This window comes from Lontra canadensis, unplaced genomic scaffold (genome assembly GCF_010015895.1).
Source record: "Lontra canadensis isolate GAN:19392208 unplaced genomic scaffold, GSC_riverotter_1.0 scaffold4, whole genome shotgun sequence".
Taxonomy (NCBI): domain Eukaryota; kingdom Metazoa; phylum Chordata; class Mammalia; order Carnivora; family Mustelidae; genus Lontra; species Lontra canadensis.
In genome coordinates this window covers 9,072,496-9,096,870 of record NW_022630998.1, presented here as the reverse complement: position 1 = coordinate 9,096,870, position 24,375 = coordinate 9,072,496, and the positions used below count along the sequence as shown (strand labels likewise).

General features: G+C 40.0%; 1 protein-coding gene across 1 annotated transcript in view; it reads right to left on the bottom strand.

Moving 5' to 3' along the window:
• Positions 1 to 3,950: 3,950 nt before the first annotated feature.
• The window catches only part of FBXL17 (F-box and leucine rich repeat protein 17), a 501,232-nt gene continuing 480,807 nt past the window's right edge, over positions 3,951 to 24,375 (bottom strand). The window contains exon 9 of the mRNA XM_032845285.1: positions 3,951 to 6,862. Coding sequence (XP_032701176.1) covers positions 6,722 to 6,862 — 141 coding nt within the window. The 3' untranslated portion in view covers positions 3,951 to 6,721. The remainder of the gene's footprint in view (positions 6,863 to 24,375) is intronic.

Here is a 24,375-nt window from a genome sequence, read left to right as displayed (position 1 = left end):
CTCAAGCGATGCCAAACTGTGGGAAAAGTGCACAAAACATTTATCCAAAGAGCCAAAACAAGCACTTGCCCTTTGGGTGTTTCTCTTTCCTTGGGCTAATGGAATCCATACATAGCTTTATTAGCCAAGCAGAATCATAAAAAAGGGATGCTATTTGGAGTTCTTAGAGAGATGATTTTAGTTTGCTGAATTTTTTTTTTTTTTTCTGGAGATGGCTGTGTTTCAGGGACCGAGGAAGCTATATCCCTGTATTTGTAACTACAAAATATATCAAGAAACTGCAATTAATTTTTATAAGCATGATGCTCCAAACAGAAAGCAACACAATATCCACAAATGGTAGCATGGGTAAATAAATTACAGTTTATTCATATAGTGAAACGGAGAGACTTGACCCTAACTGTTCATTCCAGCTATGGGTTATCACATTATCAGACAAGTCTCTGTATTACTAAGTGGTTTGAAACCAGATTTATCTGTGTAATTAAAAATGAAGTGATAATGAAAGGGTCCCCCACTGCTTTACAAAACAGTGTAGAGGTCCTTTGATTCCTGTGGTAATGACATGACAGATATGCCACAAGAATTCTCACAGCTGTCTCAGTGCCACATGGACAGCTGTTCTGCTTAGAATTCCAACGACAGTCGGAGAGAAATCAGGAAGTTGTGCAATGCTATGCTCCCAGCACAGGAGAGGAGAAAGGTAAGACTAATGTGTGCCCCACCGCTGCCAGCAGTTTCGACATGGGATTGTGTAAACTCTGCGTCACGCAGAGCTAACCTCCACTACTGAACCGGTAGGGAACCTTGGATCTAGGTTTAGCAACTCTCGATAATCAATTTAAACAAGGTATACTACCTTTTCCCCTTAAACTTTAAATAAAATCTTTGACACAAAATAATTTTTTACATAAACATACATTATGAAGCGGATTAAGAAAACAAATACTGGCGAAGCCTCTCTTCAACTTATAAAAGAGAACCTACAGATTCAGTAGAAGTCCTTTGTGTCAGGGCGCCTGGGTGGCTCAGTGGGTTAAAGCCTCTGCCTTCGGCTCAGGTCGTAATCCCAGGGTCCTGGGATCGAGCCCCGCATCGGGCTCTCTGTACGGCGGGGAGCCTGCTTCCTCCTCTCTCTGCCTGCCTCTCTGCCTACTTGTGATCTCTGTCTGTCAAATAAATAAATAAAATCTAAAAAAAAAAAAAAGAAGAAGAAGTCCTTTGTGTGGTCTTGCAATCTTAACCCACTGTCTACTCCTCACAAAGATTATCACTGCTCTGTGGCTTTCCGACTGTTACCTTTTTCTCTTTCCCTTTTTATAAATACATGTATGTCCCTAAATAATGGCTTACGTAATTTTGCTTGTTCTCACTTGATTCTAGGATAGAACACACTTCGGGTTTTCCTCTTCCCATTCAGATTATTCCACCTTCATTCCCTTGCTTTTCCAGCCTTGCAAATCTTGGAGCATCTGAAGACACCATCCTGAGATCTCTTTCTAGCCAACCTAAGGGGTTATGATGATCACAGACAGGTTTGTGGTTTTTAATGCCGCCTATAAACCTCTCTTCTGAACACACCTCCTATATCCAACTGCATATTCAACCTACTCACTTGAATGTCTAATAAGCACCTCAAAAGTAACTCTTCCAAAACTGAGCCTTTGATACTCTCCTCCAACATTTTTTTTCTTCTCCACCAACAAATGGAAACTCCATTATCTCTTTAAATATTGCCTGTCTCCTATTCTATTTTTCCATCTGCAAGATTAGATAGATAGGTTGGAAAAGTCTCACACTATGTCCCATGTGTCTTAACCTCTCAGTCTTCCACCTGGAAATTATCCACACAAAAGAAAAAAGACTATTTTTTTTTTTAACTTCCTTTTTACTTTATTCAGATCTACCTTTCAGTTTATAAATTCTTCTCCTAGCTGATTGCCACTACTACTCAAGCCTTCCATTTTAATTTCAATTATTACATTTTTCCTTTCTAAAAATTCTATTTAGTTCTTTTAAAAATGTATCTGTTCATTGATTTTTTCTTATATATGTTTTAAATAACATATCTTTGAATATACCAAACCTTTATTTTGTACTGTGTATTTGAAAATTTAATATTGAAGCCTTTGAGGATGGGGGTCTATTACTCGTTTTTTCTTGCTCACTTGCACTAGTGTTGACTTATTTTCTGTTGTTCTCTGTGATTTTAGCTTGTGAGTTTATATTTACTGCCTTTCTATTTGTGGGGTTTCTTTTAAGGCCTGGATTAAAGGGTATCTTTCTCAAGGGATGATTTTTTTGTCTGCTTTTCTTAGGCAATGAGCACTACTATAATGAACCCTTTTAAAAATACAAATAAGCAACACAAAATATGCAAATAGTGTAGATTCAGGTACTAAACCATGTGAATGGTAGCCAGTGGCTATTAATTTTCAAAAAAACATTTAAAAAGAGAACAAAAAAACCTCAAACCCATGAATAACCATGGCTGAAAATGACAATTTTCCTTGCTATTTGTGTCTTCAATTTTTGTTTTATTTTTGTTCACTATTTGTAAAAGGGTATTGCCTTTCAGGATTCTGGCTTTATGTGGGATGAACTCTTGATTTCTCTCCCTGTTATTCACTGACCCGAAGTTTTGTACACATTCTCTAGGCTACAGTGAACAATATAGTCTCCCATATTTTGTTAGTTTCTAAGCTTCTCTAGAGATAGAAGTTTTAGCCTGCATCAGAGTCATCCAGGATGGGCGATTTTCTAAAATACAGACTGCATGCCCTTTGTCACAACCACTCAGTTCTGCTGTTGTAGCATAAAAGCAGCCACGGAGAATACATTAAAAAAAAAAAAATGCAGGCAGTTGCAGTCCAATAAAACTTTATTTACAAAAATATGCATCAGGGCATATTTGGCCTGGGGCCATCGTTTGCTGACCCCTGCTCTAGACTGATGTTCTTATTCCGTACCTGGCCACAAGGGGTTTCTTTCGCTTTCTTGCAGGCATGTCTAGTCAGTGAAAAGGGTTTAAAAATATGAAATATGAAATATAAAACTGAAAAGTTTTAGACATTACATGGCAGAAAATCTTTCAGGATCTTCATTCTAGCATATGGACAGAAATAGAAGTCCTGCATTTAAATTTCTACTTGTTGAAAGAATTTAGGGCAAGACATTTTAAGAAATGACCTTTCCTACAAGTCTCATCTCTCCAGTGTCGAAGAGGAGTTTATGGTTAGCCCTTGTTTTTCTGTCGAGGCTTTTTCTACCCCCTGCCCCTATAGAACAGATACTCTTCTACTTGACTTGGTTGCCTCAAACACCCTGAATTTGCCTTGCTGTCTCATACTCTCACGACTTTGCACATGTTTTTCCATCTTCCAGGTTGTTCTCCCTTCCTTCCCACAGTAAGTTTGGTAAATTCCTGTTATTCCTTCAACCCTCATTAAAAGGACCTCTTCTGTGAAGCTCTTCCTTCCCAAAGCTGCTACTGTCTCCTATGCGTTCCCTCTAATTATGCCCACCATTTCACCTATTGTACTCCACTGTTATTGCTAGTTTTCAAGAATGTCTCTTTGCTAGACTATGAGAAACTCGAGGATGGGAATGAGTTTTATTTATCGTTAAATGACCAGTGCCTGGCCCATGTTTTTTACTCAATATATTTATTTTATTTGCTTTTGAAAAATTGAATAAATGGTTAAGCAAATGAATGAGTCTTTAGGGAATGGGATTTTAAACAAACCACTTGTTTAAGGTTTTAATCTATCTCAGTAATCACTGACCAAATTAGAATTTCCTAAACCCAGGCTTGTTTATTATTCCGGTTAGTCAAACCTACATAAAGTCAGTAGTGAAACACACAAGGACACGGACCACTGCATGCATCCCACCCAGCCAGCACCAGGGAGGCTATTTATTGTCTCTAAAATAAAACAAAAGACACAGTGTTTTGTTTCTCTTTTATTGCAACCCATTGCAAGGTCAAAAGATTCACGGAAATATAGAAACTACAAACTGGGTGAATTTCCTTTATCCACTCAAAAAGACATTAAAGACAAAGGACCAGAATTTTTCACTACAGCAATATATTTCATAGTCTTTATTCTGAAAATACTGTTGACATTTTGGAGAGGATAAAAAGCCCTGCATTAAATGTGTTCACATATATTTATGACATTCTAAGCAAAACAAGAAACTCTATATTGCCCAGAAATCATTTTAAGCCTCATTTCAAAGCATCTAATGAGAACACATTCAACAACCATCACAGGATCACTCAAGGTGATGCTTTTTTTTTTTTTTTTTTCCTGGTTGTTTTTTGAGATTAATGCTTTGAGGCTGCATATGATATTTCTACAGATTTCTACAAATATACCAAAGCAGTTTTCCAGGTTATGTTGCATCAGGCTTTCTGGATTAGTCAACATCTTAAGGAATAAGTGCAAGTCCCCCACCCCACCCGCCCCAAGCTAAAGCATGTTATAGTGCTGTATTTTAGATTCAAACAATGCAACATTAAAAAAAAAATCAATTATACACTTCTGAAACCGTTTGACAACCGAACTGTAACACTCTGAAGATTATTACAACTTTGAACTGAAATGGCACCATCCCTATCATCAATGACTCTCTCCCTTCTTTTGTCTTTTTTTAACTATTTAAAATATAGTGTGACATATATAAAAATTAAACTTCTGTTTATTCACTCAAGCTACTATTACTATACATACTGTCTTATAAATTAGTTTTGGATTAAAAACCAGTTAAAATATTGTGAATTAAAATATTTTTTCAGTGGTGGGGAAATGAATATGAAAATGATACCAATTGATGTGCAAGAACTTTTTTATTAATAATAAACAGCTTTTTTTTCCTTACACAAATTTTATTCCTTTCAAATTAAATTAGTAACCTATTTAGTGATGGGAAAAATACCCTTGGTAGCTTACTAACTAGATTTTCTTAACTGATTGGGATTAAAAGCAGGAAACATGCCACATCACAAACATGTTGACATAATCAAAGGAAACAGTGTTTACAAAAAAGAAGTCATTATAAATAAGTGAATGATATTTGAATGTAAAGCTATATTTTGTTTCTTACAGCTAGTATCATTTTAGCTGTATTGGGACTTATCGAAAGTGAAACTCAAACCTTAGTATATCTGTTAAAGACCAAAAAACCAGTTATGTCCACATTGGGGAAGAATAAATAGCAAACTCACAAGGCAGGGTTTTGTGTCTAGCTCTACTGTGAAAGATAATCAGTCTTTAGCTTAAAAAGGCTCCCTGCTGTCTTGATCTAGACACAGGAAAGTTTACTTGAGCCCGAGTCCCTACTATGAATTAATTATAAAGATGTGTGAAATCAAAACATATATTCATTTACTGATAGATATTGTCTTAACTGAAAGCTGGCAATCTTTAAACAAGAAATGCTTATTTCTGACGAGTGTAAACAGAATCTTAAGGAAAAGATTTTCTTAATTTTTCTCTTAACTCATACATTAACCAGCAATAGATCTTTATAGTGGCATAAGAACTATTCAAAAATAACATGCATATATCCAAAAAACCTGTTCTAAAGCCCAAAGCAAAGCAAAAAAAAAAAAAAAAAAAAAAAGATAAATCAATAGAAAGATTGTCTACTTATATCTCACTCATTAATCTTCTATCCATGTGATTACCTCCAAATCTCAGGAATATATTTTCATAATTACCAAAATTAACAAAAATAAGTAAATGATCTGTAGGTTTTTTCTTTTTAAAATAACTGCACACTATTAATTACATTGGTGCCTTTAATGTGGATAATGCTAAGATTAGCTCCAAATATCATTAAAATATATCCGGACCAGTTACTGTCCATGAAATAAAAACTAATACAACATTAACATAAAACTTAAGTAAAATATTCAGTACTCAACAGAACACATTTGCAGAATAATGAACAATTAACTTTTGTGAGCTGGCCAGGGGAGTTCAGATTGCGGCCTCCACATAAAAAACTTCACAGAAGGCTTTATTTTCTCTAGTCCCTACCTCACCTATAGACAGCAAGTCAGCTCCTGCAGGTAGACTGAGGCAGAGCCGCAGCGGATGACATGTTCCCTCAGGGACCTGGAGGAAGGCCCCTTCTGTCAGAAAACGATGTAGAAAGAAACTGCCCTGGAGTTTGTGCACACGTGCTCATGTACACACAGAGGAGGGGGTGTGAGAACCCCCTGTGTGGGTGTGCCTACAATTTCGCAAAGTACTGGTTTCCTGGTTTCTAATTAGTGCAACATTACTTCTGGTCTGGTCATCATCAGGAGAAGTGCACGCTTCTATCTCATCAAAAGAGAAGGTACATGCCTTCCTGTTGGGGCATCTTTAAGAGGCAGTAATTAGAAGATCAAAAATAATAGACCAAAGTTTTTTGGTTTTACGGTAAAAAAAAAAAATTTCCTTTAGAGAAATAAGCCTTTGAACTTAAAAACTAAAGGTTCTGTGGCTTTCGAAATCTTTAATTTTTAAGAAAATAACTCCCAGCTCACCTGGGAACAAATAGCAGTTGCGCTTATGCTATGCAGTATGCAAACAAGACACAAACATACACACTAGGGTACACCCGTAGACATGGAACAGTTAAAACCTTTCCAAGGGATCACCCACCCAAGATCTCCAATTACCCTCCACCCTGCTGAATGATCCGAGTGGACGTGCCACGGACAGGAGTGTTAGGAGGAGGCGGCAGACATGTTGGGGGTCCACCCCATCTGATAGGCTCTCTCCAAGGTCCTCTTGCAGTCCTGCAGCACGGTGCTGAAGGTGATGTGGGGGTACTGCTGTACCAGCTGCTCCACCGTCACTTCGTTGACCTGCAACCACAGAAGAGCTGCCGTCACGCACACGGACCGCTGAAACCACCACCTGCCCATGTCCTCGGGCGTGCTGTCGGTGGCACTTGTTATCCTCACCCTCACCCTCAGCAGCATGAGAAAGCGTTTTATAAGTTACGTGTTCCTTTTTGTCTGACCTTCCTGATTTCCTAAGTACTGGTGTTCATTCAACCTTGGAGATTTGGAGATTTTTGAAAAAGACATAAGAAATCAAGTGTGTTTTCTAGAAGCACAAATGATGGTGACTTACTGAGAGCTTAACAATACCCATGGAAAAGCTAGCGCTTGGGAGGAGAGGCAGTGGTACGATGGCATTGTTATGTGCGTTTGACTTCATCATCGACCTGACAGCTTCTTTAGGATAAAACTGTAGCTTGGTACAGAAGATCCACAGGATTCTAGATAGAAGTGTTGAGGAAAATGTTTATTTTTCTTTCCTTTAAATGTTAAGGTATTGCAAACTTCAAGTCCCTTTGTGAAAAGGGCTGAAATGTGAGGAATCAATAATTAAAACATACATGGCTGGCAGGTCAGGGATGGCCCCGGTAGACCTTAACCATCAAAGATACCACCTTGATTCTTGATTAGACAAGGCAATCAGACAGGCCTAATTAAAACTAACACCTTTACAATTGCTGTGCTGTGAAGGGATTAATTTGTCAATTATTTTTAAGCTGATTGCAGTTCATATCACAGAAGTAGACAGCTTTCTTCATCCTTTAGATAAATAAATGATTAACCTAAGAACCACAACTTTTAGGTAGCTTTATTTAAAATCTTTATTGAACACTTGGGCATTTTCAAATACATCAATATTTCATTTATCCTGAGTAAGCTGGTCTGAAAGAAGGTGCTTATGATACACAATTTTATGCTCCCTCTCCATGTCTGTCCATTATCGAAAAAGATCAGGATCACCAGGAAAAACCTAAAACAACATCAAACCCTTGCTGTTTGCTTTGAAAGCCTGTTTAGAAGTATGATGACCATGACATTCAGTCATCTGCACTTTTCTGAAATAACATGATGTTTTCTGGGTGATTTGGAAAACTATGTTATATATAATCTTTTTTTTTTTAAATTGAGAATTGATATTTCAACATTGCATTGATACTTAATCTGTCAGAATACCTCTCTATTCAAGACTTGTTTGTATTTAAATCAACTTTCGTTCCAAATTCAATCAAACCATGTAGTTAATTCTTTTTTGTGATATAGATACAGTATATAACATTGTTTTCAAAAACAAGAAGAAAATAATCTTAAAAGGAAAAACTGATATACAAGTTAGAGTTGAGAATATGAACTGAAGGCCTTAAGAAGATTTTTAAGCAGTGTTTTTAATTTTTTAATTTAAACTTATGCTCTAAAGTCTTGCTTGAGTTGAGGCAGCTTATAACAGTACAGATAAAAGCTCATGTACCATATAGCCCTATCTCTCTAGCATATTTTTGATACTCCAGTCACCTGACATAATTTCAGATCATCAAAATATCCAAGTTTCTTCTGGTCTCAGGGTCCTTGCACATGTTATTCTCTTTCCTGGAATACTGTTTAATCCACTTTCCCCTAAAAACCCCTTCCTTATGCCTACTTCCTAGTCGTTCTTGAGTTCTCAGCTTCAGTGTCATTGCCCCAGAAGACTCTGACCACTGCCCTATCCTTGCCCTTCCGAAGCTAGGTAAGGATTCCGGGTTATTTATTCTTTCGACATTGCCCACTTTGACTTCATAGCAGTTATAAACTTAGTTTATAATTGCTTCATTTAATATCTCTTTCTCCTGCTCCAATGTACAATCCATAAGAGCCAAGATCATGTTTGTGTCCCATAAGTCAGGCCTAGTGATTAGTGAATGAATGATAAAATAAATACCAAATAATAAAGAAAAAATAGAAACTAAAAGCAAGGCAAAGCCATACACTAACATATTAATCACAAAGACCAATGATTCCCCGGGGAATTCCTATTTGGCTCAGGAATTCCCTTCTTCAGAAGTCTTCCCTAAGCAGGCCTATCTCCCAGAGAGGTTGGGGTAGGTACCCCCTTTCCTGTGCATATCATGGACTTCAGAGTCAACCAGAAACAGGCTAGAACCCTGGTTTCACTTTATTTCTTCAAGATTTAGTTTCCTCAACTGTATACAACAGGAAAAAAGTACTTAAGTAATAGGATTGTTATAAGGATTAAGTATAATGATATGCTTAACATTGCAACTGACTTAAAAAGGTCTTCAAGTGGTAGCTCTTAATATTAAAGCAGGTGCTCAATAACCAATTAATTCATGATATGTTAGGGTGACCAATTCTCTATAGTGATGCTCAATATTGTTCAATTTCTGAGATATTTCAGAAATGAGCTCTGATAACATTAGTTGTAATGTTCAAAATAAAATCATCACAGGGCAAGAAGTAACCTTTAAAATGTACTTCATATACAAGCAGAATCTATTATATCTTACTATTCTCTGTGAGAGATTCCAGAACTTTCCTTGATAAAACAGTTCAGGCTTTAAATACCTACTTTCAGAAAATCCTCCCTTTTCTTTACCTGATGCTCCCCATTCTGTTGTTAGTTTAACTTCCTCCCTCCTGCCATCAACAAACCCGCAAGGATGCAGTTCCCATTAAGAAAGAAATGAAGTCACTTGGTCAGAGAGGATGCCCAGAAAATCTACATTGCATTGCAAGGGAAGAAAGTATGGTCCAAGCCACTTGATATTCAAAGAACAGCTACCTGAAAAGAGACGATAAAGAATGGAGAAGAAAAGACATTTAAACCCACCCTAAAGATGGGGACAGGCTTTGGTGCTGTATCTTTTCTGATCAACACATGGGCCCGTATAAAGTCCTCTACCTAGGACTGACAGGCAATTGTTTTGGAGATCCAATTTTTAAAAACAGAAAATATCTCTATGTGATAACTGTTTTACGGGGATATAGATATAGATATAGATACAATTCACCCTAAGCAAACTTGATATGTGACGATAAATTTATGAAGCACATCGATGAGGGGATAATTGTCCATTTGGTAAAGTCCTCCACGGTGAGGTTAATTTACTTTTTCAGCTCTCCCAATGTCTTTTATACATCCTTTGATTTACCAAAATTCAAGTTACCTACTTCTTTTGCATTAGGTAATGTCTACCTGTACCTGGGAATACAGAGTATATTAGCTCTCTGGCTTTCACAGGTTATGAGCAAGAATAGACAGTAACTTGGCCTCATATGGCTGTATGAAAAGCAGAACAAATAATCCTCTGCGGATAGAATATGTCTTCAAAGCAATCTTTCTGCTAACAGTGCTCTGTAAATTCTAGAAAACAAAACAGAGGGAAAAATGCAAATATTCCATGTTGGAGCTTTGCTGGGCAGAAGCTATTCAGGGGAAATATCTATCTTTTCCTTATAGTGTCTCCTGGCAATAGAGTGTGACAAATTTTATACTAAAGTTATTTTCATTTACTCCTCAGAAGTACAAATTATGCTCACCTCTTTGTATAGAATACATAAGCACTTTGGTGTCTTAGAGAAAGAGTTCGGTGTAAGACACCAGGAGGGTCCAAATCATTTTAAAATCGTTACGCCTACATACACATTTCTGCAGACATTTTGTCATGCACAACTCTACTGGCTAGAATGAAAAGAACCATTCTCTGTTCCAACTCACAAAATGTGTGTAATATAAAAAAGGAACGTAGATGAATTTTTTTTAAATTTCCCCATGATCCCTGGTTTTCTGTATTCAATTTCTTTTCCTCTTGCTGAAAACTATCAATGGCAACTCCTATATTACACAGGAGATTTGAAAAATGCAGTCTATCTTCCTAAAGAAATATGCACTGGTGTCATTTGAAGAAATTATGGTGATTAAAGGGAAAACAGTGAGTAACACAGGTTTTTTTTTTTTTTTTAAATATAAGAAAGATTGGATTTTATAGTTCTCTCCAAAGACTGCATAACCATAATTTACATTTTCAAAATTATTATAACTCTTTTCAAGGTAGTAGCAATTTGTCTGGTATTTTAATCTATTTTGAGTTAACATCTATTAGCACTTTTTGAAAATGTGAGGTAAATTGCTATGCTAATTAAGGTAAATCACACCATAGTTTCATTCTACTGCTGCTGCTACTATGGAAGGGTGAGGAGAGAACCTTCAGAGCTTCAGAGATTCAGCTGAACTAATTTATCTAGACCATCACACTGCTGTTTCACCTCCTTATCAATACTTTCCCCAGAAAGTTCCAGCTACGTGTAAGCCCAAGCCTGAAGTAGCTCCCTAATGATACCTACAGTTCAAAAAAATACTATTTCTGATAAAATTTGCTGAAGAAACCATTTATATTATGTGATTCTTATTTCCTCTTTGCCTTATGTTTTTAAAATAGGACATGTTTCTTATGAGGGAGGAAATATTTGACACCTGAGTATATCAAAATCACACTTATGAATATAATAACCTACCTAAAATCACTTTTTTAAAAATCACTTTTTTCTAAATGGAGAAAGTTTCCCTGCAGAAAGTGGCCACTACTGAAAATACCATTACCAATAACACGTATTGCGTTATCTCTAGACTGAAAGTTCCTTGACAGCAAAGAGTATTTGAGTCATCCCTTTGTTTTCAGTCCTATGTACATTGCCCACTGTGTTCTTACCCCATTAGATTATGAGCTCAAGAGACAGGAGTTTCTATTGGTTTTGTTCAATGCCAAATCCCTAGCACCTATAGAATGCCTAGCACCTAGTAACAACTCAATAAATATTTGCTGGCTCAATTAATGCAGCGGTCATTCAATGAATAGGTATTGAATAAACACAGAAGCACCGATAAGTACCACGCCAGACATTGTGGAGGTAAGCTCACCTTGTTCCCAGACTGTTCCAGCTACAGTGATGGCAGTCTCTAAAGTCTTGACATTATGGCGGCTCCAAACTCCTTTCGTCCTTTGAAGCTCATACCCAAGGTGATTCTTTGTGCTACTCTCCTTTCCATGTGACATCACAGGGTGCCTCTTTCCAGATACACCTTCCCTGGGGTTTCCAACAGTTTTACACAGGAGACCAAAGTAGCTCATGATGGTGGTTCAGCCATTTTTGTTGGGTCATGCTGCTGTCAGGCAGTACTCAGGAAATGCCCAAGCTGTGCTTCAGTTAAATGATGGTAGCCTTCCTTACTGGAGGTCAGTGACATATTATACTGGTCGGACAACACCGAGAAAGATGTTTATGGTCACTAGATATGAGCCGGTTTCCAAAACTTCGCAAAACCCCACATGGTTCAGAAGATTTAATGCTTCTGCTTACGGCATCAGCACCCTGCTTAGTGTGGCAGACCCAGGAGGGCCCCACAGAAGATTCTGAAATTCTGTGACATTTAAGGTCCCTTCTCATGTCACAGTTATCTGGTGGTAGAAGGGGAACTGTGGGCATATCTCCTGACTCAGAACAATGCTATCTCCTGTAATTTTTTGGGCTTCCATAATTCTACCTGTCTTCACTGCTACCTGGGGGAAAATGGCAACCCGAGGAACTTTTTGTTGTTGTTGGTTTTGTCATCATGGTGTTGTTAGGGATTTTTCGTTCCAGATAGCACGGAAGTAATACTCAAGCAATCATGAGTGACTCATGGTAGAGTCTCAGAAAAGGAAAAATTCTGCGACCCAAACTGTCCAATGCACTCCACTGAGAAACACTGTGCTCATCAAAATTAAGTACTCATGTGGTAGGGGACAAATCAAACACATTTCTTCTCTTCAGCATGGTTTACTTTGGCAAAATACTTGAACATAATTTGCTCATTTTTCATCCTAATGACCAATAGAGGCAAAACAAAAGCATGTCCCCATTCTAGCATGGAGGGAACGGGAAAAGTATTCAATGAGCATTTACAATTTTCCAGGCATATAAGCATTAATGTTCCCTATTACAGGTGACCGGTGGCTCAGAAAGAACTGGTATTTCACACAGGGTCATGCAGCTGGTAAATAGGAGCCAGGATTTGAATCCAGGACCCCTAAACACGAATGTTCTCTGCCTTGCGCCGTGTTGGCCCAGCATACAGATAACAGAGCCTGACTGGGGCCTAACCGATCACCTGCCCCAGTAAAACATTCACTGACGTTCAATTTCCATCTACATGACAAAAAACGATTTCAATTTACATACAAATAGATTTCAAAGTTCTTTACAATGTTTTCAAAATGGCTGTTCTGTGCAATGTGAATTCTAATGGATCTCACATGGCTTGGGGAATATTCTGTTGAGGACTTGTGGTTGCACAAGACTTTGAAACATGACAGAGATGTAATGATGCTGCAGGACAGACAAGGAACCTCCTGGCAGGGCACACAGGCCCATGACATAAACAGGCACTGCTTTCTCTCCAGTCCCCGGCCCATCAAAACATTTTTCTGTGTCCCAGAGGTACAATGACCAACATGACAGATATGGTCCCTGTCCTCTGGGAGCAGGGAAAATTGACAATTACACAGCCACAGCAAAGCCTGAGAAGCCCTTTCTAGGGGAAGTGCAGGTGGATGTGGACAGAGGCACCCAGCCTTCTCCAGGAGCGTGGGAAAAGGCTTTCCGAAAGAAGTGGTATTTAGCTGAACTTCTGAAGGACAAGGAGGCACCAGCCTGTGCACATATGTGTCAAATACACGCATATTATTCAGGGAAGAAAGGAAACCCGTCTGTGCGCCCAGAAAACAACTCCACTCTGTCCCTTACTTTGTAAGCTTTGTTAAGGCAATGTTTCTGCAGCTCACCTAGCAAACTCAAGGGTATAACTGAAGTAGATCTTGTTTCACGTGGCTCTGTTCTGAGGAGAGGAGGGTGAAGAAAATGAACCCCTCTATCTGCAGGGGGGGAAGTAAGGAACCCACAGCACATCTGTGAAGGGGCTGCAAATAGCACACTCAACTCCTCTCTCCTAACTCAGGGCTCTTGCCCTCACACTGGTCTGTCATTCTTCACAGACTCCCTGGGCAATGTCACTCACTGCTAACAGCCCCAGTGGCTGACTCCTGGCGGCCCAGAGGCAGAGTGTTGTCTGTCGGGCAATCCGCCTCCAGAATCTGCTTCTCTCTGACTTTCTTGGCTCTCTGGGAAACTGTACTGCTTATCTGTGGAAACTGGCATTCACAAGGTGTAGCAAAAGCCATCATGGACAACGCATATTCAAATGAGGCCCAATAGCTCTTTAGGCGAGTGCCCACTGGCCCCAAGACGGGCACATATCAAAATGGATAAAATGAGGGTAATGTAAATTCTAGTAATACGTCAAATTTCCATGTAAATGAGATGAGTCATCTAAGTGCAGTTTAAAGTATTTTAAATAGGATACTAAGAAAAGAATAAAACAGCAGATGATACATTGATTTTCCTGGGACCCTGCACAGCCAACACCATGCGCCAGGCTCTCTTCAGGGCTTCCAATTCCTTCCCTTGCAGCAGGACTTGTCACGTCCCTGTTTGGGTGATGTGCTGTATCCCGCTGATGCTGCCCTGCGTTAGAACACAGAGGTCCAGAACACCAAAAACTGGGAGTGAATATACACTCTCTCACTTCATCTTTCTCTTCAGCGGCAAGGCTAAGCCTCCCAGAAGTCTGGAGGAGGATACAGCAGTAGCTCGGTAGGCACGAACAGACTGTGGGCAGAGCCCACAATGAAGAGAAAGGGTCTTCCCCAGACTGGTGAGGGCTGTGAAAATGATTCTAGGTGTGAGCCAAAGCACCTGCTCTTTGTCTCTACTCTACAGGCAACTTCCCATTCTTTTCCTTCCCTCCACCTCTCTCAGTCAAACCAATGTCCTTCTCCATGAACTCCACAGTAACTCATACATAACAAATGTTTGATATGTGTTTCTGGACAGGGGATGACTTAAGCTGTGTCTGCAACCAAGAACACAAACAGGAATATAGTGGATCTCAGCCCCGCTGCTCACTAGAATCACTTGGAGATCTTTTAAAAATCCTGACACTCAGGTCATATCCCAGACCGATTGTATCTGAATCTTGGGGGAGTGGATCCCACACACCAGTAGTTTTTAAAGCCCTCCCCTCCGACTCCGTATTTCAATGTGCAGCTCAAGTTGACACCTACTGGTCTCTAGATTTCAACTGAAGAGGCTGTAGGGGGCACAGGTAATTTCTGCTGTTGGGAATCTGAAGGCAAGGTCTAAACTAAGATCACTTAAAGATAACAAGTACGCCCTTGCCTCCCACACTGCCCTCTGTGTTAATGTGAGTCAGGGCTTCTGGAGAAAGAAACTGCCGCTCCTACAGCTTATTAGTCCATCATTTTACAAATACTCATCACTACGTGAAATAAATACCGCATTTTTTGAATGTGGTAAAAACAGACTAGTTTCCTCTCCTTCAGCGTCGATCAGTATTGGGACTCTAATTGGGCACAGCCAAAGAAGGTCACCTTCTCACCTTCCCAACAGCTGATGAAAGGGAAGCCTCCATTAAACAAAGCTGTCACATGGGTGAAGGCGGTGTTTCCTCAAGGGACCACCCATGAGATGGAAGTATGGGGCATACACGACTACATATTTAATAAAATTTTAAGAAGAAAAAACAAATAATCTTATTGGAGACTAAAGGCCACCTGCTGAAGATGGGAGTCAACTGACCGATTATAGGCCACCCACAATGCACTACGCTTCATGCATGAACCTCTTACTACTGGCCTGAGGCCTTTAAGGACGTATTTTTTTTTTTTTTACAGAGAGAGGTAAGAAATATTACTCTTGGGTGGCAAAAAACTCATCTAAAAGTCCCAAAGCATAGAAAGAGACAGATACTGAGAATGCAATGAACCTGACAGGGGCAGGCTCATAAATTCAGTCAACTTTGTCAAATGCAGTCATTCCATTTCAGAATCTGCAATGATTGGAAGTGCTATGCTCTGTCAATATCACAACAGGCCTGGCTTCATGCTGTCTCTTTTTCATGAAATGTGGGTTGCCTGTTAACACTAGCATTGCTTTCTATTCACTTGAATTAGCACAGTGAGAAAGCAGCAAAGAACCTGGGAGGACGAGGATCACAGAAACGCCTGCAGTGTTAAGTTGAGAATCGGGGCTCGCCAACCTGAAGCCTCTAATTAGAGATTAGTGTGACAGGAGTCCAACAACCAGACTGTCAGAGAGAGAAATTAGTGACATTTTCATTCCCTGTTCCACCAAGCAATCTTCCACCAAGGAGGATGTTTCAAGTCAAGGGTAAGCTCTATGTATAGCCTCATGTCGTCCATTCAGAAGCCACAGACCACAGGCCTTGGAATTAACCTATGGCACAAATCTACACACTTTTTTTTGGTATAGATTTGCATGTGTGGCACAGATGGGAACCAAAGCAGACCTGTGTGGGACATCAAGATGGAGAAAGCCACTTGGGGAGTCATCTGCGAAGCTCTAAATGGTTCAGCAAAAGACTGACTATTTGAGAAACACTGGGCCCTAATAAGATAATTAATGTAGTCACTAACTGAGCAGTAAGTGCAATGTATTTTTAGAACACATCTGGGTGTTTCTAAATTCAACTCTTCAAGTTAAGCTGAAAAACACAATCGAGAAAGAAGACTCTCAGAACTAAAAATGTCTTGTCTTTTATGTTTAATGGGTTTCTTGAATTCAGTTTTTGTTTTCTTACATAAAGCCTAGGGCAGTGGTAATCACCGGTGGACACCTAATGAAAAAAAAAAAAAATCTTTCTAAAAACGGCTGTTTCCATCAGGTAGAATTGATGGAGTTGACCTGTTTCCTAAAACAAATTTATTACCAACAAAAATTTATTCTACATAAAAGTGATCTGTAAATCTGTAGATGAGAAAACCTGAAAACAGGTGATATTTTTGGTGCTCAGAAGAGAGACTCTACATAAATCAGAGCATTTGGGGGTTAGGCTCTGAAGGGATCAGAGTCCAATCATACAACGGATGCCTGGACTCCATCTGTGACTCTCCTGAACCCCAGGGGCTTTTGGCTACACTCGGAATCCCCCAGTTACAAAAACTGGTATTAAATCCAAGGTATCATCTTTCTTAGTCATTTATTTCCCTCTGTCCAGACAGTTTTTAAAAATGATTTTATTGATCTATTTGACACAGAGTTGAGAGAGAGAGAGAGAGAGAGAGAGAGAGAGAAAGAGAGAGAGAACACAAGCAAGGGAAGCAGGAGAGCGAGAGGGAGAAGCAGACTCCCCGCCGAGCAGGGAGCCTGACTGGGGGACTTGATCCCAGAACGCCGGGATCACGACCTGAGCCAAAGGCAGATGCTTAACCCACTGAGTCACCCAGGTGCCCCTCCAGCTACTCCTTACAATCTATAAAACTATTAGAAGGAAGTGGGAGCTAATGTTTTTCAAACTTGCTTGTAGCTGTATAATACCTTGGCAAACCAAAATAACAAACAAGCAAACCAAATAAGTAAACTAAATGAATGAACCAATGAAAGTGGTTGAACTTAGATGTAAGGACCAGGCCCCCTGCCCACTCTGTCATTCCCAGAGCCTCCTCAGAACCTTGGAGCTACACAGAATGCAGAAGAGAAACACAGCCCATCCTCCCCGCCACTGATACGTGTTTGTTTAGTAACTGTTACGGACCAGCCACTGTGGCAGGCTCTGGCAAGACAACCTAGAAGCAGAAATCCATGGATCTTATATTCAAATGAGCAGGAGAGGGATGGGGACAAGGAAGGTAAGCATTCACCGTCACAGCAAATAAGAGCTAATGTTTATTGCTTGCTAAGGAACTTTCCATACATTAACTCATTTAATCCTCTCCATAGTTTACGGGAGAGGTATTATTTCTATTTCCACTTCACAGATGAGGGAAGCAGCCCGGGAGATGGATATAGAAAAGCCAGGAGCATGGTGACATTGAAGGCAAGAGAAAAGCATTCTCATGAAGGAGGACATGGTTACCACAGTGATGCAGCTGCTGCGATACAAAGCAAACTGTGGACAGAAAAGTGGCCACTGGATGTGGTGATGAGGAAGTGACTGGTGATGCTGGAAAGAGCAGAATCAGCAGACTGGAGGAAAACAGAATGGCAGAGGACCTCGGCTGAAGGTAGATGCAGGATCAAAGCAAGGTTCTTTATGCAAAGGAAATATACTTTGGGGTGTCATTTCTGACAATTAATTTGCAGACTCACAGGACACACTGTAATTGCCTGCTTGCTTGTCTGTTTCCCCCAGGAGGCTGCGGGCTCATGGGGGTAGGGACTGTCTCATTCACCGTTTTTCAACCTGTCACCTATCACAGTGACTGGAACACAGGAAGCGACTCAATGGAGATATCTTGAATAAATGGACAAAATATATGAAAACTATTGGGGCAGGGGAGGGAGTTTAGGTTTCTTCTTGAAAAACTACTTGCCAAACAAAATTTTCCCTGCAAACCGGCTGCTAAATGGCTGGGTCTCCCATGCAGGCTAAGCCGGTTCCTTCCAGAGGGGCAGTCATCCCCCAGTCTCCTAAGCCACTGCAAGCTGTCCTTGCTTCTACTGTGAAGTCAGGTGCTTGGGAGTTCTGGGATCTAATCTGAGCCTTGTTAAGAAACTGCTGTTACCTTTTCTATTTCTAAATTAGAAAAATAATATGAACCTGAAACCTAATTCTTTCATATAATTACTTAAGCCAAATCAAAGTTCCAAGGAGATTATTTACTGCAAAGCAATGACGCTCCCAGGTGCCTTCAGGCAAACTCCAGCATAATATTCTATTCACCCTACAGCATCTGGGGAACAGCAGACCCTCTCCTTTCTTTCTAAAAAAAAAAAAAAATTTCACCATACATCAATCCCATAACAGAAGTGAACAAAATAGAAGCAGTTACTTACAGCATACTCCCTTAAAAGGTTCTAGGGGAGATGTCGATTTTCCTGAAGAAGCAAACCAAACAAGTCTCAGCCTGGACACTGTGTGGCCATCTAACCTGGCAAGTCTTTACTCTGTTCATAAGAAAGGACTGCGACCTACCGGTCTCTGAATTTCTTCTTCCTTTATAAGTGTTATTTAATGGGTTTTAAGTATGAAAAAAATAGATTCTACTTGTTCCTGAGAACTGCTACGTCGTGGGGCTTAGTTTTTCTTTGTAAGATATTAGCATGCGAATTTATATTCACGGATACAATCTTATGGACCAGGTAGTTCATGTCATGGTTAAATATCACACACAAGGTTCCAGAACAGATATGTATATGAGAATAAATACGGTAGTAGTCACAGCTGACATTTACTGAGGGCTTACAGCGTGTGTGACATTGGGCTGAGCACTCTGTGCCAATAGCTCATTTAATCTCAGAACAACCCTATGGAGTAAATAGATGGCAGTTTTTTCAGGCGGTGAAACTGAGGCTTTTAGGGATTAAGCTGTCCAAAATCCCACAGACAGTAAAGTGAAGTTAGTAGAATCTGAAAACCCAGCAGTCTGACACCGGTGCTCACCAGCTCAACTTCTGCCGTAAAGCTTCATGTTGTGTTTCTTGCCCTAATACTGAAATACAGGAAAGGCCTTTTGGGTGAATAGGACTGGAAGAGGAGGCGGTGGGACGCTTGGCTGCTTCGAGGTTGCGAGGTAACCTCTGAATTCCAGCTGATGTGTTTTTCTGTTTCAATTACCAAGAATAATCAGGAGAGAGTTGTAAAAATGTGTTTTAAAGTGTTCCTATGCGAAAATCACCTGGAGAAACTGTTTTATCAGCAAAAGGAACAAGATGCTGATCCTTCAAGGGAAGGACTGAGGTTCAGATTTTCGAGGCCCAGCCAGGCTCTTTGACCATTTTTCATCTTCCCTCTTCCTCTGAGGACACGACGGTGGGCTGTCCGGGTAATGGTTCTGTCTCCCAGGCCCCGTTTGGCACAGTCAAATACAGTCAACACCACTCCTGCCTTATTAGGACAGAATTTTTTGTTTTTGTTTTTGTTTTCACTGATAAGGCATGAATTTTCAATTTTCAGGTTTGGCTATGGGCAGTCTGGAAACAGCTGTGCATGCATTGCAGGGGAGCGGGGAGTCCCCGCAGGTACACACTTTGTTTCATGGCTGAATTGCTACCAAAACTGTTCTGGACACAGAGCCCCACAAATTATTTTTCCTTTAAACTGATTTTTCCAGTTAGTTCTGTATATTAGTTACAGAGTCCTATATTATTTTCCCCATAGGGCTTTCCTGCTCCTGACTCCTAAACAAGCTGATAAAAACTCCATTTTCTCCACAGAAATATTTAGGTGGTTGAGGCTTTCTCTTACCATAATTACTTCTTGAAAAATGCAGTGGTCAATTTTTCCCTGAATATTTTTACATTAAATGGGGCACACTAAAGTTGGCCCTTGATATTTTAAGGTTGTAAAGTAGATTTCTGGCTTTAAGGAGATGACTGGTTTCTATTACTTGCTTTCTGTGTTGGCTTCTCATTGATTTGATTAAATCTCTCTACCATTTAAATGAGGAACTCTGTGTGAACACAAGAATTTATTATGACCTGAAGAAATCATTTCTTACGGAAAGAAATCATCTATTTCACTCCTCAACTAAGTACTTCAGGAATTGGAGCAGGTGAGGAGAAACTGGTCTCGTCAATGGCAGTTTGATGAGAAATGAATTAATTCGATTATTTCCATGGTGTGGATCAATAATAGTCAGCCTCACAGAGGCCCCTGGCCTGAAGGCAGCTGGATAATCAATAGGATCACACAGAGGCCTCTCCTCCCCCTGCAGCCTCTCTGATCTTTTCTGGGCGGACTCTTCACGCCTGTGTAATTCTAATTTATGTCAACTAGAAATCAAAGAAATTCCAAGAGGCTTTGGTCATAGGACATTGGGGTGGACCTTTCAAAATCTATTTATGTCTATTCCTTAAGTAATGTGGCCCCCACGACCCTCCCGGTGCCTCTAGAGGCCAAAGAGAAGGAGCCTCCTGACAAAAGCTACCTGCTCCAGGCAGAGGAGCAGCGTGAGGTAAATCGAGGCACACTTTCTCCTTCCTGTCTACAACTCTGCAGGGACATAAGAACAAATAAGCATTTTTAAGCAAAATGCTTTGCCAAGAGTGGCTCCCTCAATAACGCTCTTTAATGATACCCCAGACGCTGGCATTTTCAAATCAAATGAACAGTGTATAAAATTAGTTCTGCATGAAGTTAAAAAAAGAGAGAGAGAGAGAGAGAGTGAAAGGGAGCTTTTAAAAGCTCCAGCATTTCTTCATCCAACTGCTTTTCACAAGGGTTTGGCATTTGAGAATTGCTACATTTATGATGTTATTCGCTGCTCATAATTCAGGCCCTCTGTCTCCAAACTTCTGTATTAACACACACTGCAGAGGTTCCCACCACGACATTTTATCACTGAGGTTTTCCACACCAGCCAGGCTGCCTCTGGCGAGGTCTGGTTTCTCAGCCAGTGCCATACCACTGGGCTCCCTCCCTTCTCATCAACCCTGTTACCCCAAACATTTTTCATTAACCTTGAACATTGCATTTCCATTTGCCCTACAGCTTTCCCATGATTTTTTTTTTGTCCTTTTCAGTTTTGTTCTCCATCCAAACTGCCTTGTAAGAAAGGAAAATATCATATTATTAGAAGAAACGGATCTATAGGGAATCTAGAGTTCTAAAGGGTATTTTATTCTGAAGTTCTGAAAATGATTTCTATGACCAAAGCCATCGAATGTCTATAATCATGGAAAGCAGAGTAAACATATCGCTCTTATTAGAGTCCCGTTGATTATACAAGCAGTTTTAACTAAATCACCAAATAAATGCGTGTTAAGTTGATAGGTGATTTCGGGTCAACTCTAATTCCCAAGGTCAAGTAAGCCTTTGAACAGTCTTTAAGAATATAAGTTCACCCCAATTCATCAAAGCCGTCTCACACAGCGTTTTCTTCTCTTGGTTCTTACAATGCACTAAAGTTTAGGAGATTAAGTGGCGTTGGCTTTAAAACTCAAAGTAATGCCTCTAACATGCTTATCCATCCAGCAATCAGAACAGCTACTCAAACACGGGCTTCTTAATGCACTTCCTAATTTTACAAGTGCTCAGGGAATGCTGCGTTTGGGGAATGGCTGGAGGACTCCGCCCTGGGAGTCACCAATGTTGCTGCCGAGCACACTCACTGCAGTTTAGCTTAGACGTTGTCTGACAATCTAAGCATACGTTGCCTTCACTGCGAAGAATACATTGAACGTTTCTCTTCAGTTCTTTGTTTACCAAATGAAAGAGAGAAAGAAGAGGGAGACAGAGGAAAACACCTTTTCCTACAACAAATGCATTTTGTTACTCTTTCAATATCTCAAAAGCCCAAGTGAGGAAAAAAGCTCAAGCTTGGTAAAATACAGCTTCCGTATTAAATATAAGTGGCCCCAAATGAAACTGGCTGCGTGTGAAAGAAAATGTTACTTGCCCTCAATATTTCGCAGAACCACAGGATCACAGAACTCAAGCCTGGGACACACAGACATCACTAACGCCATCTCTCCCCAAAGCAGGATCCCAGAGACAACATTCCTGACAAGGGCATTAATTGTGTAGCTTGTCAAGGCCTCTTGCCTCTCCTCTGTCACCAGTGGGTATGCAGAAAGGGGAAGAACTCAAATTGGCGAGTTATTAACAGTTAGCAGATTTGGTTAGGGTACAAAGAGAAGGCCGATAGACCCAAACCAGTTTTGTTCTTAATTATTGGTTGGCACAGCTGATCACACTGAGATAGATCATAGGGTCTTTTTCTCTGTATCTTGATCATGATGTCTCTGTGTTTTCTATTTCTATTCTTATTTTTCTTCATTATTCTTACTTTTTGTTTGTTTCCTTGCTTATTTTAATTGTCTTATCTTCAACTCAGCCTCTTTTCCCCCTGCAAATCTTTCTTCATCCCTCTGCCCAGGTCTGTAAGTTGATTCCAAATACAGAATGTTCCAGGAGGTATTAGTTTCCCTTTGTCGAGTGTGTAGAAAATGTAAATATTGACATCTTAGTACAGAAAATAATAATCTTAATTTTAAATTTAACTGAGGAAAAAGTAAAAGGGTAAGGTCTTCTCTAATCTCAGTTTATATTTTCTCTCTTTAATTTCTTTTCAAAATCGGACAACAGTACAATTTTTTTTTCATTTGGAAATTTCAAATATCAAAACACAGGGTAATACGACATCGATAAGGATAATCAGTAGCACTGAACATTTTATATACAACAAACACGATTATTCGAAGAATTTGGTATATGTTCACTTATTTAAATGCTCACAACAACGCTACAAGATAGGTACTATCATTATTGTCATTTTACAAATGAGGAAACAGAGGCACTGAGTAGGCAACCACCAAAGATGAAACTACAGAGAGCAGAGCCCAGATTTGAACCCGAACTCTGGCCTCCAAGTTCATGCCCTCAGCTATTTTAACCTCTTTGCTACTCAAGTCTTTCTGAGTCTTGATAAAAATTTAAAATCTGGAGATAGATTGCATAACATAAATTTTGAAAGCTGAGTAGCTACTTAACTCTAGATTTCCATCCAACTAAATCAACAAACAGGCTATTATGTGCAAGGCTTTACTTGCACTTTGTGGGTGGTTTGGAAACTTCTTCCGTCCTCACAGAACCTCTCGTGTCTGGCTCTGAGCTGCATAAACCTAGGGAAGCCAGGCAGCAAGGCTGGACCCAGCATGCCCCAGGGCCGGGCTGCTCTGCAGCCGGCTAAGGGCAGACAGGGTAGTGCTAGAGCCAGCAGCTCACAGAGCAGCTCACTGGTTGGAGAAAGGACTCAGAGGCCGCCTGAGGAAAGGACTACTACAGTCTCAGGGATACCGCTAATCAGAACAGCCTCCCCATCTCACTTTGGAGAATTTGCATTTGGGTAGAAAAGGATCTATTCCTTCACTTAAAATAAGATGCTGGTCAGCAAATATGTCTGGAATAATCTCCAGTACTAACCGGAACATAAACTTCTACAACTCATCTCTGAAGGTGGAGCTGACCTCAACAAATCTAATGAGCGTGGACTAGAAATATGGTAATTTCTAAGAATGCTCGTGGATATGCAGATACATTTTGAACACATACATTTTGGTGCCCTTGGTGGGGAGTACTCAGGTAGCAGTTTCTTCTGGCAGACACTGAGCAAAGCTGTTGTCATTGTTTAGTGTTTCTAGAATACTCTGTCTACTGTAGACTCTTTAACTTGTTTTAAAAAGAAATTTTTTTTTTAAAGATTTTATTTTTAAGTAGTCTCCAACGTGGGGCTTGAACTCATGACCCCAAGATCAAGAGTCACATGTTCCACTGACTGAGCCAGCCAGATGCCCCTAATAGAAGTCATTTTAAAGTGACAGGGTTAGTAGCAGCATTAGGTTGGTTAGTAGTGAAATTTGATGGAAACTTGCAACCCCTGGGTCTCAGTGCTGTTGCTTAGTAACAAAGTCAGTCAGCTTTTTAGGCTCGGCTGAGAATATATAGTAAATTCTCTCTAAACATA